Consider the following 18,526-nt stretch of genomic DNA (forward strand, 5'->3'; position numbering starts at 1 on the left):
AAAGGGGTTCTAGATGTTGCTCTTTCCAATAATTCAAATAAACTCCAAGTGTTTAAGTTTGACTTCTCTCAGTATGAACGAAAGAGGCAGACGGATTCCTCTGGCTATAGGAACACACTAAGAAATAAAGTTGGATATCCAGCTCAAAGGTTTGACAGTTTCCACTCTTCTTGGGTAGAAAGGATTCTTCGCGTTTCAGTGGTGAAGAATGGAACCCTTGAACACAGGCGTTTGTGACACCACCTATGGGCACCAACGCTCCAGTCCCTTTTGAGTCAGTCACATGACAGGAGTTTAATTTTCCTGAGAACTAAATCAGACCTACTAAATGACAGGCCATGAAAATGATCTGAGTTCATAGGAATCTCAAAGTTTGAGAAAGATCACTTCAGCCTTGCTCACTAAAGTCCTTTTATAGTAAGAATTTCCTAGTGAGTCATGGTCATGGTGGTGGAGCCCAGGGAATTTTTTTAACACTAAAAAGCACTTTCTGCTGTGCAAATTCAATGCGAGGCTGAAGAAGTTAACAGTACCAACACTGCTGTACGGGGGGAACACCTTACCTGCCACCCACAGCCACTGCTTATCTTACAGAGAAAGGAGTGGTTCAGACGGCCCCTGCAAGGGAGGTCAAGACAGTCCCTCAGTGGAAGCTGGAGGGCACTGCTGGAGAGCAAGGGTCCGCTGTGGTAGGGATGCCATGGGTCCCTTCTCCTCTCCAGAATGAAAGGGCCACAGAGCACGCACACAGGGGAGCACATCAGCTTGAGGGTCACCTCCTCCAACTGGGAACTGCCACTATAATTACTGCCTGCAGGTCATGCATGGCATGAGGCTTCAGTCTCAGCACAGGTAGACGTGTGCGGAGGCGGGAGCCGGGCACTTCCAGCATTTTGGAGTCTTGGCGGGTTACCCTGGAACAGGAGAATCACTCACTCGCCTTAAGGAGCTGCTAGCAGGACGGCTGAGTGCCTACCTCTTGCAGTACTTTGAGCTCCTCAGATGAAAAGCACTGTGGACTGCTGTGAGGAAGACTGCCGGGGTGCCCAGAGTCCTGAGTTCCTGGGCCCTGTGTCTCACCATTTAGCTCAACACACCCACAATCAAATCTGTTAGTGGTATGCTAACTGTTTGGCACACAAATTTTTAGAACCGGAAAGAGTTGCCATAGTCCCAATTTCAAAAACATTAACTTGCTGACAAGTTTATTGAGATATACCCAATACGGAGTACTTTATGTCAAGTTCAGAAAAAATTCAGCTTTCTCTGAGGTACACGTGAAATAATATTTAAAGAAAAAAGTAATTGAGCTAGTATTACTTTTTGGAAAAAGCTTTTTAATGGAAAAGGAGCCTGAAAATATGCCACAGTGTCTATATTTTCATCTGAAGAGTACAAAGATGGGAGTTCTGAGAAAAAAGTCTCAAACATTATAGAAAATAAATGTGGTTCTTACATTATGTTCAAAAGAAATATTAAAATATGTAATGTTTCATATTGAAATAAAGCAATTAGAGGTAATAAATTATGAGTATTTCAAATATTGTTTCTTTTAAAGTATTAGTCTTTTCTAAACAAGTTAAGTTGAAAAATTTAAAATGTTATATTTTTTTCAAAGGACTTGTGGAAATGCAAGCTTTCGTAGAAATCTAAACACTACTTATAATCTTTACAGAGAATACATTCTATCTCAGCCCTTTCAGATTTCTAAGACATCTCGGCCAGTCCACTGGAATCCATCCGTCACCAGGCCTTTGTATCTGGGCTAGGTCAGGTTGTGATCTATGACGTTCACATGCAGTTGACTCAAACCTTCCTCATTTCCAGGTTTTACTCATCACGCTGCAGCGGATTCTGTCAGATTCATAATTGAAATAATGTAAACTATAAATAACTTCTGTAGGACTGAAAACATTGAGAAAAAATAAAGTGCTTTTAAATTCAAATATTTCTTGCCCCTCAAAAAAACTGAGACAATTTACTCCTGAAATCTCCACATCTTGAAACACACCATTTAAACAAGGGAAAAAAAAATCGGTTTTGAGTCATTAATGTCCTTCAAGAGTTCAGATTGGATCTAAATTGGGTTTTGCATCATTGTCACGCTCATGTTTATACATGAAGGTTAGGAGAAAGAGAGCGACATCCAAGGACGACCAATAGGCAGTATGCGATGTGACAGCGGACCAATAGCGGCTCTCCACGAGGCCTTCTCGCAGTTCAAAATCAATTCTGTGATCCAACTCCACTGCAAAGAGAAAAGGTTCAATGAATAAAGGTTACAATAAGATAGGTTCTATATAAACTTACTAGAGTTGAGGCCAACAACTTAGTTAACAGATGATTTTTTTTAAGAAATTCTCCACTGTTATCTTGTGGGAGGAACACTCAGAAGAAGTTCCGCAGCTCGGGGTCCCACTCATAAAGCCCTTTCTTTTGTATGCTCCAGCTAGTAGGGGACACTAGAGGAAGAAGATGAAAAAATATATACTTGGTATCACTGAGTATTTCTGAAGCAGAAAACAGATAAATAAAGCAAAATCCCACTAAGATGGGTTCAAGTCCTGGCAAAGCCATTTATTTATCTTTGTGCCTAATCTGTTATAAGGAAAATACCTCCCTTGAAGAATTATGGGCAGACTCGCATGCAACAGTGCCCACAGGAGCATAACAGACCACTCAGTGTCTCTTAATGAGGGAAGCCCTGTTTATCAACTGGTTCTGTTGGGGATGTACTCAAAGATAAGAGTCTTTTTATAGTCCTAGAATGCTCTCTTTCCCACCAAGCAGAATTGCTGCTGTGTAGCCACCTCACACCCAAGTCAGGTCACCCAGTCTAACACGCCAGGACATACAAGTGCTCACTTGATGTTCACTCAACGAAAGAACTGAGTGATAGGATAGGACAGCTAACCAGGAGAACAGTGGGGCTTCTTGGGATGAAGGACTGTGCTTCTAACAATGCTGGCTTAACTATTTCAGTGAACTCAATGGTCTTTTCTAAAATACTTCCAAAGTCTTTGTAATACCTGCTTGAGAAAAATTACCTTGAAAAATCAAGGCTCTAGGGCAGGGGTGAGGAATGTTCAGGCTGTATAAGGCCTGTGAAACCAGGCAACTGCTGGCAGGATTCAAAATTCAACACATCTGCAGCAGGCTCATTTTTTAAGCTGTTGATTTTGGATGTTATGTGAATGAGGTTTCCTAACTCTCCTCTAAGAGACGTTCAGTGGACTCACTAATATATCCGTACAGAGGGACACTTAGATGACACTTTGACCTTCAGGAACTCCTTTATAATGGTCAGTGGCCCAAACAGCACCATCCTACCATTTCAACAAAAGCCAAAAGTGCCTTGGTCATCACCAATCATACGCTTACTGGTTGCTTTCTTTGCTCAGAGCAGCAAAGGATGTGAGAAGTAAACACTGGGAAAACAAGACGAAGGTTGGGGAAGGTGGGTTTTGCTCTACACTGGGAATCTGGTCATCACAAATGGGAAAGCTCATGACTTGAGGGAATGATTTCCTGCAAACAGTTCGCTGAGCTTTAACCACGCATGCTATGGTAGTCCCTTCTAGCGTTTTTAAATGGCCAACACAACTACTGTTTATCCATTGATGCATTCCTGATGCATGGTCAGGAATCTACCAACGCAGCTTTACAGGCGGTTTATACGCCTAGGAGGTATAAATGTCAATTATGCTATACAATGCTCGTAAAATATACACTCTCCAAGTGGCTGCAATGGCTGCAGCTGATCCAAAGCTAGGAGCCAGCTGCCAGGAGCCTCCTCTGGGTCCCCCACAGAAGGTCTAAATGCTTCTACTGCTTTCTCAGGCCACAAGCAGGGGGCTGGATGGAAAGTGGAGCAGCTGGAACACTAATCGGTGCCCATATGGAAGCCTGGCACATGCAAGGCAAGGACTTAGCCCTTAGGCTACTGTGCTGGGCCCATTGGTGCTAATTTGTAGATTCATCCCAGTACCATATATGGGAAGATGAAAAGACAAGAGGAAAGTGGATATGCCTGTACTGTCTTCAAAGCACTGCCTTTCCTATAGTAGGGACTAAAACATTAACTAGGTCTTGATAAGAATGCCTGAGGGAAGCGGGAATCTAATCAAGGTCATTACTCCTGCCCTTTTAAAATCTGTCTTTAGGTGGGTTCTGCCAGTACAGAAGAATTAAGAATCCAGCTTATATCTTTACCAGTACTGCACTCACACCAGGGAATTATGTGTGTAAGAACTGTCAACATGAATACTGCATGGAAAACAAAATAACAGGAAGTGACAGATCATCTTTCTACTATATAATGTGTACTAAATTGGTCAGGTTTTTACCATTTACTGAAAACATTTCAATTTCCTGGAGACAAAATTTCCAAAACCTAACAAGTCATAAAGTTGTATTATTTGCAAGTAATAATTATAGCCATAATTGCATGGGTTGGGGCTCCAAGTAGATACCAAGAAAACACTTAAGTACTCATGCTCCCAAAGGAATGATGACTCATTCACAAGAAACACGTTTAGAGTTCTTCTTGGAAACTACACATTTCACATGGTTAATTACTGCACACATAAGGGATATTTACAATTTGTGAATTATCATAGTTGCAAATATATTTAAGAATAGCCTCTAACTGTCTTAAGAAAGTGTAACAAAGGCTGGTATTGTGATACAGCCAGTTTAGCTACTGCCTGCAGGGCCTGGCTTCCCTTTTCAGAGTGCCTGCTTGAATCCTGGTCCTGCCAATGTGCCTGGGAAAGCAGCAGAGGATGCTTCAGTTTCCCCTGCTCATGTGGGAGAGCCAGAGGAAGCTTCATGCCCCCGGCTCTGGCTTGGCCCAGACCTGGCCATTGTGGACATTGTAGGAGTCAACTGGCAGATGGAAGATTTCTTTTTTTTTTTTTTTTTTTTTTTTTTTTTAAAGATTTATTCATTTTATTACAGCCAGATATACACAGAGGAGGAGAGACAGAGAGGAAGATCTTCCGTCCGATGATTCACTCCCCAAGTGAGCCGCAACGGGCCGATGCGCGCCGATCCGATGCCGGGAACCTGGAACCTCTTCCGGGTCTCCCACGCGGGTGCAGTGTCCCAAAGCATTGGGCCGTCCTCAACTGCTTTCCCAGGCCACAAGCAGGGAGCTGGATGGGAAGTGGAGCTGCCGGGATTAGAACCGGCGGCCATATGGGATCCCGGGGCTTTCAAGGCGAGGACTTTAGCCGCTAGACCACGCCGCCGGGCCCGGAAGATTTCTTTATCTCTCAGTCTCTCCCACTCTGCCATCCTGCCTTTCAAACACACACACACACACACACACACACACACACACACACACACACACCATATATATATTTTAAAAGCAACACCATCACTTAAATGGGTGTTCTAGTCAATTATTTTGTCAGAAACATTTTCCCAAATTTATCCTGGAAGATATTCAATTTCCTAACACTGGATGGCAATATGAGAAACTTCACGGAATGTCGGATTTGCTGCTTTGTCCACAACTCGGCTTACTAAATTTTCCTAACTGTATTCAGAACTATTCCCTTCCCTTCCTCCTCAGTTTTCCTCAAGGGAACTAACAGAGTACTGCATACACCACGGGTGCTGTGTGCCCGTGGTCTGGCTCCTGCAGCTGCCTCTCCCGGCAGCATCCTTGTATTCGTGTACACCCAGAGGCCAACCTTCCTACAGAGCCTTGCAGGATCCCTCCGGGTGCAGCAGTTCCTCATTGCTCAGAGCAGAGGCCCTGGGCCTCACCTCTGCACTTCGGTCACGTGCCTCATCCCATGCTGCCATAGGCAGTTACCTATGCAGACATCTGCCTTCCCAGTTTTCATTCCAGCTCTCTGTATTTGTACTATAGTGTGTTTCATCTTGGTTTTTTGGCACATACTAAACAGTTAATAAAAATTGTTGCTTAAATGAGAACAGAAGACAGACCCATATAAACATTCCCACCCAAACCTGCTGTGTTTATAAGGAACAGTAAGCTGGGATGGCTCTGAGGTATCAGGCTCCCTGACAGCAGGACAAATGTGTCAGTGATTCCCTTTCCTTTCTCAAACTAAAAATGGGAAGAGCTTAAATCAAGTTAGTTCTTTACAGGAGTGACTGGCTGTTATATGGGCAGAGACCGCACTTATATTAAGATTATGTTGTGGGGAGAATTCATAGAATTAGACCAACATATTTCCATTGCTATGGAGCCAAAAACAGGCTTGTAAAAATACAATTCTGGAGCAAGTATCAAGTAAAGAGAATTTTTGAAAACTGGAAATATTTATGTAAACCAGCAATAAAATATAAATTTAAGCATCGTTAAATAGCCAAAGGAAAAACCTGTGATCTTTTTTTTTTTAATTCAAAGTGAGAAACCACAAACCCAGTACGTAAGAAAAAAAAAAAGAGAAGCTATGGATGTGAAGTTAGCCATGAGACACTTTAAAACTGACAAAGATTAACTCCTAGTAATGCATTCAGAATATGATGAAAATGAAGAAAATGAAAATGTCCCTGGCACTCACCAATACTACTTTCAAAGTGAATCTGTCCCTGGCTGAAGCCAGGTGTCAGCTAAGGCACGCCTACCGCCTAAGGGGGAATGCTACTGGTCATCCGCAGCAACCAGATGCTCCAGCTCTCTGCACCAAGACCTTCTTGTATCAAAGTGGGTTACAACAAAGAACAGAGAACCTGTGAAACATCTGAAGAAACACAATGGCCTAACGCTTTCTTCACCTCACTAAACAGGTCCCACTTTGAAAAAGGGTACAGAAATATTTTAGCACCTTAAGTGCCTAATCCATACTCAGGTTTCAGGAACACCATAAGATTAGAAAATACACATAACATGGTGGTGACAGAGAAGCTGATCTCACAGAAGAACTGAAGCCATGTTCCAATGAGCGGAAGAACACTAAGCAAATCAGTCCCAGTTTTCTGAGAGCTATTCCTGACATATACCATACCGAGGGTATTATCTGTATTCTGCATTACATTTTCCGGAAAAAGAAGTTGTGGGAGATAAAGGAAGGATTCTTGAAGTCTGAAATCTGTGGAAAAAACAAAAAATGAGACACTGTAAAGGATTGGCTGATGGTTAAAAATGGCCTTCAATCAATGAGGCAGTAGCCAAATGTTAGGCCAGCACCTTGAATAACTGGAGGAGAGCCAGCATACATACAGAAGTATACACTGCTTTTTTTCGAGGTATTCTTTCATAAAAAAATGTAAGCATAATTAACGTTGAAATATAATGTATATGCTGTTAACATCTAAATAGCCCTTAAATTTATAACTTTTAGCTGGTAACCAAGAGGCAAAACAATGTTGAAAGGAAGTTTTTTTTTTTTCTTTTCATTAATACCAACACAGGAGGACAGAAATGAATTAGTAGACCCCCCAAAGCCTGGACTTTTCATAAAAGAAATGAAGAACAGCTATGTGAGGTGCTTCAGTTGGAAGAAAATGGAGTGGATTTCAAGAGATAGTCTTACTCTTGAAACAGTCTCAGTGATTGTGAACGCAAGGCTGTGAGCACCTGCCCCTCAGAGAGTGAGAACCAAAGATGAGCTTCAGAATAAGGATCACCCCAAAGAATGGAAGCCATCACATGAGGAGAAGAAGGAAGCAAAGCCGGAATGACCGCATCACAACACCCAAATCCAGGACAATTGTAGGAGGAAAAGTCTGAATGATTTGCAAGATATAGACAAGATGGCACAATTGCGATATTAGAAATTGTAAGTCAGGATTACATAGAAGAGTACATTACTGAAGCAGGTCAAAGAACTAGCAAGGCAAGCCTTCAGATTTGATTTCAAAGGAAGAAATTTGAGTCCAGCTTTAGTAATTAGCATTTATATCTAGAGATGAATGTATGTAACTAATGCTAACAAACAACTCAGATTTAGTTAAATCTATAGTTGACAAGAAATCTGCCACCTTAAGATCAGAAATTTAGACATGAATGACTGAATATGGATGTTGTTAAAATGACCAACACACTGTGATGTGATACAACCCAACAGCAAGGTCCCTGCCTTCCATGTGATTTCTCTACGCAGTTCTTCTATCTTGGATTCTCTCTACATTCTTGGAGTTTACACCTTGTTCTGCTCCTCTGGATTCCTCATTCATCCTAGTGTTTTGTAGTATTATTGTTGCATAATAACAACATTACAAAGAATCTTGCTTTCTACCTGTTTTCCTAAAAAATCCTATGAAATTATTTTTTCTCTGGTTTTACAGTTTTGACATCTGCATGTCGCAACAAATTCTTGTATCTTTACAATTATATTTTTGATATTAAGCAAAAAAAGAAAACTCAAATCAGTTCCAGTACAGTTCTTACAGAAAAGCTAAAATATAAATTTTACATGAATGTCAAAGTCTGAAAAGAACTTTGGAGACAATGTTCAAAAGACAAGTAATTATAAAATTTTTAGTACTCAAGAGTGTGGCACACTAAATTACATTAAAAATGCTTTTGTGGCCTGGTGTAGTAGCCTAGTGGCTTAAATCCGTGCCTGGCATGTACCGAGATCCCATATGGGCACTGTTCATGAACCAGCTGCTCCGCTTCCCATCCAGCTCCGTTTGTGGCCTGCGAAAGAAGCGGAGGACGGCCCAAAGCCTTGGGACCCTGCACCCATGTGGGAGACATGGAAGAAGGTCCTGGCTCCTGGCCTTGTATCAGCTCAGCTCTGGCCATTGCAGACACTTGGGGAGTGAACCAGTGGATGGAACATGCTTCTCTCTCTCCTTCACTCTGTTAATCTGCCTTTCCAATACAAATAAATAAATTTTAAAAAAGAATGCTTTGACCAAACAGGAACGGTCAAGCCTAGTTATCACTCATCCTGGAAAGCAAGTGACTGTGGAAAGCTTGGGAGCTAGTCACACCTGCACTTGTGTCCTGGAACTGTAAGTTTAAAGGATGACAACATGTCCTGGGTGTTTTGAAGTTCAGAACTGCCGTCACAGTAGAGGACCATCTTAGTATACTGGGAATGAAATCTGCTTAGGGAAAGAAAGCACATTTCTCTTTTTGCTAAAGTAACAAAAAGGGAATGCCTAGTTAAGAATCTATGCTTCCTTTTACACATCAATTGAGAAGTAGAACACTACTTATTTTACTTGACAATTACAAAAATATTCAAGTTTAGATCCCTGGAAGTGAATACATATTAAGCATATTAGTGTTTTACAACTAGTCAACCTTTACACTTCGTATGTTTACTGGAAAAACTTAAATAAAATTCAAGTCTAATGCTAAGGCCAATATAGCCATCATTTTTTCATTCACTCATTTCTTTAACATGGCCTTCACACTAGACAGCTGTGACAGGATTGGAAAGCAAACAGCAGGTTCAGCACAACTGCCATGATCTGATGGTCTTATAATTAGATTGGATGAAGGGAGCTGAGGGATTGGCAACAGAATGGTTCTGGAAGAGCAGTTTTAAAAAAGTCTAAAGACCAGACACAGCATAGCTTTGAAGTACTTACAGGAATCTAAGATACAGAGGATCATTTGAACAGAAATCTACTTTGTAAAGAATAGGGAATACTTACCCCCAAGAGATCTATGCTTGTTATTTGGGACTCTGCTGCCACAAGGTTCTGATTACTTGTGTTCTAAACATTAATTCACTAGTGCAGAAAATAAAAGTGCATTTACCTGGAAATCATTTTTTTTAAATGTAAGAAGGTAAGGTATGCTTTAGATCTCAGAGTTGATGGCTAATGTTACCATTTTAAACCTTCCTACTCAGCTCCAGTTGTAAAAAGAACATAAACTTAGAGAAAGAACTGTGCGAACTAACATGCAGAGTCAAGAAGGCCAGAGCTGCTCTGTGGCAGAGTCTGCGTTGCCACAGTGGCTGCAGAGGGAGAAGCAGCTGGCTTTTTCTCGTCTTCCATTGAGTCCTTCGAGCTCTCGGATGACTGCGATGTAGATGACCGTCCGAATCTTGAGAACAGCATTCCACCAAGTCCTTTTCCAATGCTAGCAGCCCCTGTATTCCAAAAAACAAGGCAGTCATTCTGTGAGTCACTCCGAACTTCAAATTAAAGAGCACCACCCACCATTACAGCCAATTGGCAGAGGCATGAGGCCTCACTCATGCTTTTCCAGGGTGGGAACCTAAGAAAACTGTCATTTATATAGTACATTTCCAAATAAAAATGGTATTGGATTGAATAAGATTTGTATAAACTTCACAGAAATAGCATATAGGACCAGAAGAAACAATATTCTATTTCACTATGGTGACCACTGTCCATTGTTTAGAAGAGTCATGCCATTGGCATGGGTATATATTTACTATGAGTATGCCTACTGTCAAAATAATGTGGTGATGTTATAAGAAGCTACCAATAAACTGGGTATGACAATGTGAAACATTAAATAAGTACAGTAGCTAAAGTTTATTTACAGTGCCATCTTGTGGCATTTTATGTTAAAGCAATTTGTAACCAAAAGCAACGGACAAATTCAACTGGCATCAAAGTGGGTTCCAGGACTAAAACACACACTGGGTAAGCACTGGAGATCATTCAAAGGGAAAATAAATATACATATTGCTCCCAAGAAGCTCACAGTTTGAGCAACTAGAACATTTCAGATAACAGGATGATGTGTCCCCATAGTACACAAGTACTTGTGGATTTCACAGATGAGGAAGCAGAGAATTAAACAGCATGAGATTTGCTCAAGATCTCCCACTAAGCATGCAGCAGGGCCAAGATGAAAAGGGCTGGATTCTTACAAGCTTGCTCTTTCTGGTCCATCCAACTATCTCATAATTTAAAACTTGACAGTGACAAAACAGTCTTAGGGTCTGACTTTCCTCTTTAGTCCTCAAAAATGAACAGCGAGAGAAGTGGTTAATCCTACACACAGGGGTTAAGTGCTGCAAGTTTTGTAATATATTGACTGTCTTCAAGTCCCTCTGATTAAATGTCTATATGAAAAGTGCTTCTATTCATAGATATGGAACACTTAGAGTAAATTACCTAATATACTTGCTTTGCCTATATTTGTTATAGATTCTGAATAGTGCCGGCGGGACAAGACAGGTGAGGTCACAGGGCTGGATACGGCTGAAACGCCTTCGTTGTCGGAAACTGAGGTAGCTTCTTTGGCTGGGTGCAGAAAGCTCGGCTTCATGTGCTCATAAGGTAGAGGGTTTGAAGTATTGTACCAGTGGATCTGGACAGGGGAGATGTTGCTGTAGTGCTTCAGTATTAACGGTTCTAATCGATAAGCCTTCATTAAAAAAAATTCAAAGAAGCACAACAGTAAAGAACAATGTTTGAACTTTAGTAACTGTTTTTATTTTACTATATGGCAAGTGGACCTTAAGAAATTACCAAAAAAAAATCCACAATGAATATTTCCAACACATATTTCTATTTGTTCAATGTTAATATGCAGTTGGTTTGATCACAAATCCTAAACAAGTGAAGAGATTATGACACAAAAAAGAAAACAACTGGAGTTCATCTAGGCTAACAGTATCATTAATCAGCTGTTTAGAGAAATGGGTGAATTCTGACTAGGATTATATCATCTGACAATTCGATTAATGCTGGTCTGACAAAGTAGTGGATGGTGATGGGCAGCACTGGCCAATAAGGTCCATTTTTAAAATTCTCGGAGCTCTAACTAAACCTTTCAAATAGGTTTTCAGATTAATGTAGCAGCATAACTCCAATGCCACCTAAAACCATCCATCTGATGTGAAATGTAGAGGATACAGAAAAAAGGCAACGTGGTATCACAATTCCCCAAGCTCATGCTGGGGTCTCTGCCACTTGTGAAGTCCATGTGGCCGTGGAACACAAGGTTTCACAGCCTCAGCGTCCTTCAGAGGGACAGGAGCAGCAGTGTTGGTAAACAGTGTTTAGCACAGTTCTGACATTATAAGGATCACAAAAGCAGACATGTGGTGCAGCTGTTTGGATGTGGCTAGGAATGCCTGCAGTGGCTGGCGTGGCTGGTCCAGCTGAGCCTCTCTGTTCCTGAATCCAGCTTCTTAATGCGAAGACTGGAAGCCAGCAGGTGGCAGTTCAAGTACTTGGGATTTGACATCCACTTAGGAGACCAGAATTGAGTGCTCATACCCTGCCTCCAGTCTGCCTCAGCACAGGCTGTTAGGAACATTTGGGGAGTAAACCAGCAGATGGGGAGATTTCTGTTGGTGTGCCTTTCAAAGAAAAACAACAATAACAACAAAAACCCAAAACCCAACAACCAAATCAAACCAAAATCTACAAGAGCTATAAAGTGAATAAAAATGGGGGTGGCGCCATGGCTTAAGGCTAAGCCTCTACCCGTGTCGGCATTCCATATGGGTACCGGTTCATGTGCTGGCTGTCCCACTTCCCATCCAGCTCCCTACTTGTGGCTTGGGAAAGTAGTAGAGGATAGCTCAATCTCTTGGGTCCCTGTACCCATGCAGGAGACTAAGAAGTTCTTGGCTCCTGGCTCTTGGTTTCAGATCAGCTCAGCTCCTGCCATGGCGGCCGGTAAGGAAGTGAACCAGTGGATGGAAGCTGCTTCTCTTTCTGTCTCTTCTTCTCCCTGTAAATCTATACTTCAATTAAAAATGAATTTTAAAAACATCATTCCTCTACAAAATTACAGAGTTTAAAATATACAAAGAATAGAGTTCAGAGTTCATCTGTAAACTCAAGTTTGCTTTCAAATTATAAGAGAGTGAGCACAATGAATGTACATTAATGAAATGCTTATTGCCTAGCTGGGTGTTTTTATATTACACCTAATCCTAATAACTCTATGAAGAAAAAAAACATTTTCTGCATCATAGACTCCCAGAAGTGATTTAGTCAAGATGGTTTATTCCATATCTGAATTTAATTTAGCTACCAGGTAAGTTTATTTCATAAATACAAGAGATTTTCTAAAATTCTAGTGCTGACTCAATATTATACTTATTTGCTACCAAACAACCTTTAAAGTCCTTCATGCAGCTATATAAAGCTCTTTTACAGAGACTGAATGTTATTTAACATAGCTTGCATTAGCATTAGTCATACTTCATTTTGTCCCTAAATGGATTTAAGGAAGTGTTTTTCTTGTCTAAAAATCTTACTTGGCATCACATTATTTATCAGAATGTAAGATACCTGGAGGGCTTATATGAAAAGAAAAAAATTATTGCAGTACAAGCCCAAGAGAATGGATAATGTTGACTTTTTAAAAATAACTCTATTCAGCTAAAATAAGGGGTTCCACCTTTCCACGTTTAATATAGAGCATTTGAATATTTTCACTTTGAGAGGATTTAGCAAACACGCCTCATTATTGCAACGTGCTTTAGAGGAATGTATTGAAAGCAGGACTTTAAGGTCTATCTATGGTTGCTAGGTTACTGACACTGCAAGTGGCCAAGCAGCCCAACAAATTGCTCTCTTTTGTATTAACTCCCAGCGATAACTTATTACGGTACGTTCCTTTTTTTTTTAAAAGCTTATTTCTTTTTATTGAAAAGTCAGATTTACAGAGAGAAGGAGAAACAGAAAGATCTTCCAACCGCTGGTTCACTCTCCAAGTGTCTGCAATGGCCAGAGCTGAGGCAACTGAAACCAGAGCCAGGAGTTTCTTCCGGGTCTCCCATGTGGATGCAGGTTCCCAAGGCTTTGTGTCGTCTTCCACTGCTTTACCAGGCCACAAGCAGGGAGTTGGATGGGAAATGGAGCAGTCAGGACCAGAACCGGAGCCCACATGGAATCCTGGTGCATGCAAGGTGAGGACTTTAGACACGAGGCTTCCATGTCAGGCTCTGTCGTTATGTTCCTATAGCATAAACAGATTTTTTTGCAAGGCATTTTATTTTTAAAAAAGATTTGCTTTTTTTACTTTGAAAGGCAGAGTGCCAGAGAGACAGAGAGAGAGACAACAGATAGATACAGAATCCCTCATCTGCAGATTTACTTCCCAAATGGCTGTGACCAGCTAGGGCTGAGCCAGCAGTCAGGAACTCCATCTGTGTCTCTCACCTGGGTGGCAGAAACTCAAGTACTTGAGCCATTGTCCACTGCCTCCCAGGTGCGTTAGCAAGGAACTGGATTGGAAGAAGAGCAGCATGGCTTCGAACCAGCATTCTGATATGGGACGCTGATGTTACAGGAAGGAACTTAGTGTGCAGGACCACAGTGCCCACCCCAGTTATTTTTTTTTTCATGAGCCTTAAATTCACCTAAACACAAATGTTTTAAAAATACAAACTTCACAAAGATGATCAGACAAATGAACTCTTTGAAATAATTTCACAGTACCTTATAAGGTTTCTTAGAGATTTTTTTAGGGAACAACCGAATATTGAGAAAAAAGGCTTCATTATTGCAACTCACCACTGGATCTGTGGGATGAAAGATGTTTAGTAACCGGTTACAAATTTCTCTAGGCAAAATGTGGTCTTGACTTCCAGTGTTTCCTGGGCGGATGCCACGCAGTGCTAAAAAAACCGCTAATGGGGATCCCATGCAAAAGAAATTCTCAACCTAAAAATAATAAAATTCTTGTCAGGTCACTTTTTGAAAACATTTGTTAATAAAATTACTTCAAATAACTCTTTTTATAATTTTTTTAAGGATTTATTTTCATTTGAAAGGCAAAGTTAGAGACAGAGGAGAGAGATCTTCCATTTGCTGGTTCACTCCCTAAACGGCTGCAATGGCCAGTCCAAAGCCAGAAGCAAGGAGCCTCTTCTGTGTCTCCCCACGGGTTAGGGATCCAAGTCATCTTCCGAGCTGGGAACAACTGGGAGTAGAGCCCAGCCCATATGAGACACCTCTGCACCAGCAGTGAGGCTTATGTACCACAGTGCCAAATCACCTTTACAAACTAATTTATTTGGAAGACAGAGAGGCAGAGATAGATCTTCCATCCACTGGTTCACTCTAACTGCCTGCAACAGCCAGCACTGTCCAAAGCCAAGAACCTGAGATTCAGTTTGGATTTGCCAGGAGCTGCTTCCCTGGGTGAGCATTAGCAGGAAACTGGATCAGAAGCAGAGTAGCTGGGACTTGAACCAGGCACTTCAGCAGGGAGCAAGGGCATCCCAAGTGCTGTCTTAACTGCTGTGCCAAATGCTTACTTGGGCTGTTATTTAAAAAAAAAAAAAATAGGATTTTTCCTTAACATATATTATAAAACACAAATGACAGTATCATCTCCAAGTGTATTTGTCTCTTCTTAATGATTTTGTCAAGACAGTATTTTTATCACTTGGTAACTAGGTACCTACCTTTAATCATTCTAGTTAGAAATGACTAAGTGCCAGAAGAACCTCATTATCGTTAAACTGAATGTAAGTTGAAAAAGAAAGAAGAGAAGGGGAATGAAGGCCATTTCATTGTGCAAGGGATTCTGTACCCTAGTCAAAGATTTATGAAACTGCTCTGCTGCATGAAGCCACAGGCTGGCTGCTGGGACACACATAGGCCAACAAGGACCACTGGAACAGAGCTTCCATGAACAAAAACACATGAGCAACAAAGGGGAAAAGTGCTGTAAGGCAGGGAAGAAAGGAACAATCAGTTCCAACTTGGAGGCTACAACATACAGATCATTTGTGCTGGCTGGTAAAGATGAAAACACCCAAATCCTTTTTTATTCATAGTAAGTTTCTAGTATCTCTAGCATGTACCTGAAAATCTAGGGTATGAGACACAGAATCAGAGATGTCATGATCCAAATCTATGATAAAAATGACATGTAGAACCAAAGGAGTAAGTTGCCTGACAGGTCCTTAAAATGAGAGGTGGGTGGGCCCGGCGGCGTGGCCTAGCGGCTAAAGTCCTCGCCTTGAAAGCCCCGGGATCCCATATGGGCGCCGGTTCTAATCCCGGCAGCTCCACTTCCCATCCAGCTCCCTGCTTGTGGCCTGGGAAAGCAGTTGAGGACGGCCCAAAGCCTTGGGACACTGCACCCGCGTGGGAGACCCGGAAGAGGTTCCAGGTTCCCAGCATCGGATCGGCACGCATCGGCCCGTTGCGGCTCACTTGGGGAGTGAATCATGGGATGGAGGATCTTCCTCTCTGTCTCTCCTCCTCTCTATATATCTGGCTGTAATAAAAAATAAAATCTTTAAAAAAAAAAATGAGAGGTGGGTTTCCTACAAAGCTAAGGAATGTCTGCACTTACTCAGCAGGTGGAGGAGGAGCACCACAGAGGGGCTGTGCGGAGCGAAAAGGCCCTGCAGAGAGTGGTACCACAGAGGCTGGGAGAAGCTGAGAGTCTTAAAAAAAAGACCACAGCAGTCCATAGTATTGGATTACTGATAGAATTTTGCAATATTCTCTCCTAAATCTATCCTATATCTCATTTTTCCTGTTTTAGTGAATAACATCCTGGACACAACATCAGTAAGTCACTTTAACCATCGAGCCTAACTCTCTACCTCATCACCTGCCCCTTGGACTGTAATCTAACAATGTCCCTGGACTGTAATCTAACAACGTCCCTGGACTGTAATCTAACAATGTCCCTGGACTGTAATCTAACAATGTCCCTGGACTGTAATCTAACAATGTCCTTGGACTGTTATCTAACAATGTCCCTGGACTGTTATCTAACAATGTCCTTGGACTGTTATCTAACAATGTCCCTGGACTGTAATCTAACAATGTCCCTGGACTGTAATCTAACAATGTCCCTGGACTGTAATCTAACAATGTCCTTGGACTGTAATCTAACAATGTCCTTGCACTTTCTCCACCTTGACCGCCCTTCCTTCCCCACAAGACTCGACTGCATTTTCTTCTCCAAAATGAAAAAATACATATGCATTTAAGTTGGTACCTCTAAGTTAAAGCAGGTTTGAGACAAAGTTTTGAAAGGGCTGGGTGATTTCAACATGCCTGATGGTAAGGGAAATTAACTTGTGAAAATACTATTTTTTAAAAGGAACAAGGCCATTTCTCCCATTAAATGAGGAAAGAAGGTTGAAAATTACTTAAATTTTTTCTGCTTAAGTGTGCACACACTTGTGTGCATGCACACACACAGTCCTAGGAAAATGCTTTATGCATTCACTGATTAGGCACTTCATTAATATCTGCTAAATAGTTTTATTCTTGGAATAAACAACTTCATTCATGATGAGATTGCAGCTTGATAGACAAATACACAAAGGAATGATTATCTCTCCAATAACGATGACGACTGCTTTAATGGTATTTACATCTAACATTTTAAAAGGTCAAACAGGGCTTTAGACATTTAGTCTGTCAGTCAGAAATGAACAAATAATGGACTCCGAAACAGTGATTGTGTTACGTAGCAAGTTGGTGGGAAAGCCACACGATCAAGGCAGAAGTTTCCTGTTTTCTATACCAATGTCTGTCAATATTCTTTTACCTTTTCCAAAGTTAATTTTTAATTTACTTGAAAGGTAAAGAGAGGAGCGAAGAGACAGAAGCAGAGGAGAGGGGAGGTAGGGAGGGGAAAAGAAGAGAACAGGAGAGGGAAGAAGAGAATGGGACAGGAAGGAGAAGGAGGGGAGGGGCAGGACGGACAGAATGGGGGGCCCCCGAGGCTGAGCTGCAGGAGGGGAGGGGTAGGACGGACAGAATGGGGGCCCCGAGGCTGAGCTGCAGGAGGGGAGGGGTAGGACGCACAGAATGGGGGCCCCCGAGGCTGAGCTGCAGGAGGGGAGGGGTAGGACGAACAGAATGGGGGGGCCCCGAGGCTGAGCTGCAGGAGGGGAGGGGTAGGACGCACAGAATGGGGGGACCCCGAGGCTGAGCTGCAGGAGGGGAGGGGTAGGACGCACAGAATGGGGGGGCCCCGAGGCTGAGCTGCAGGAGGGGAGGGGTAGGACGGACAGAATGGGGGGACCCCGAGGCTGAGCTGCAGGAGGGGAGGGGTAGGACGCACAGAATGGGGGCCCCGAGGCTGAGCTGCAGGAGGGGAGGGGTAGGACGAACAGAATGGGGGGGCCCCGAGGCTGAGCTGCAGGAGGGGAGGGGTAGGACGCACAGAATGGGGGGGCCCCGAGGCTGAGCCGCCACCTGCTGACTCTCAGGAGAGTGTGGGTGTGAGTGCAGGCACTGCCGCACGGGACACAGGCCCCTGAACTGCCAGGCTAGGTGTCTACCATCCACACCAAATGCAAACCCAGCTTCTCATCAACAAGCAAGAGACGACTTACAGTTTCTTTAGAACCCTGCACTCCTAAGCATTAATTTATCAGTTCCATCAGATATTCGTATCTAAACTTCACATTTTTGTTTCTTTTTCCCTAATTATATGACAATTTACCAACTCATTAAATTATGCATGATTATGCTTCAGGATACCTAATTACACTGTATATACGGAATTTCAAGATCCCAATATACTTACTGTGTAATACCCAAGCCTACATTAGAAAATTCAAAACAGAAACAGAGGTATTTAATTTTCTACCATATCAATTTGGTATGTCTAGCATAAATTATACTCATAATAATGACAGGAAAGAGGACTCCA

The 18,526-nt window shown here is 42.1% G+C and overlaps 1 protein-coding gene across 8 annotated transcripts in view; it reads right to left on the minus strand.

The window, feature by feature from the left end:
• Positions 1-1,557: 1,557 nt before the first annotated feature.
• The window catches only part of DDHD1 (DDHD domain containing 1), a 78,657-nt gene continuing 61,688 nt past the window's right edge, over positions 1,558-18,526 (minus strand). For 4 of the 8 annotated variants that reach the window (XM_004584829.4, XM_012926903.3, XM_058666456.1 and 1 more), the window contains 5 exons: positions 14,404-14,553; positions 11,041-11,293; positions 9,849-10,040; positions 6,990-7,073; positions 1,558-2,248 (listed from right to left, as the gene is read on the minus strand). In XM_004584829.4, the coding sequence (XP_004584886.2) occupies positions 2,067-2,248; positions 6,990-7,073; positions 9,849-10,040; positions 11,041-11,293; positions 14,404-14,553 (861 nt within the window). In that variant the 3' untranslated portion in view covers positions 1,558-2,066. Of the gene's footprint in view, positions 2,249-2,292; positions 2,463-6,989; positions 7,074-9,848; positions 10,041-11,040; positions 11,294-14,403; positions 14,554-18,526 lie in introns of those variants that run through there. The other 4 variants (XM_004584831.3, XM_004584830.4, XM_058666455.1 and 1 more) reach the window with 2 other exon arrangements.

The sequence above is a fragment of the Ochotona princeps genome, chromosome 6, assembly GCF_030435755.1.
Source record: "Ochotona princeps isolate mOchPri1 chromosome 6, mOchPri1.hap1, whole genome shotgun sequence".
NCBI classification, from domain to species: domain Eukaryota; kingdom Metazoa; phylum Chordata; class Mammalia; order Lagomorpha; family Ochotonidae; genus Ochotona; species Ochotona princeps.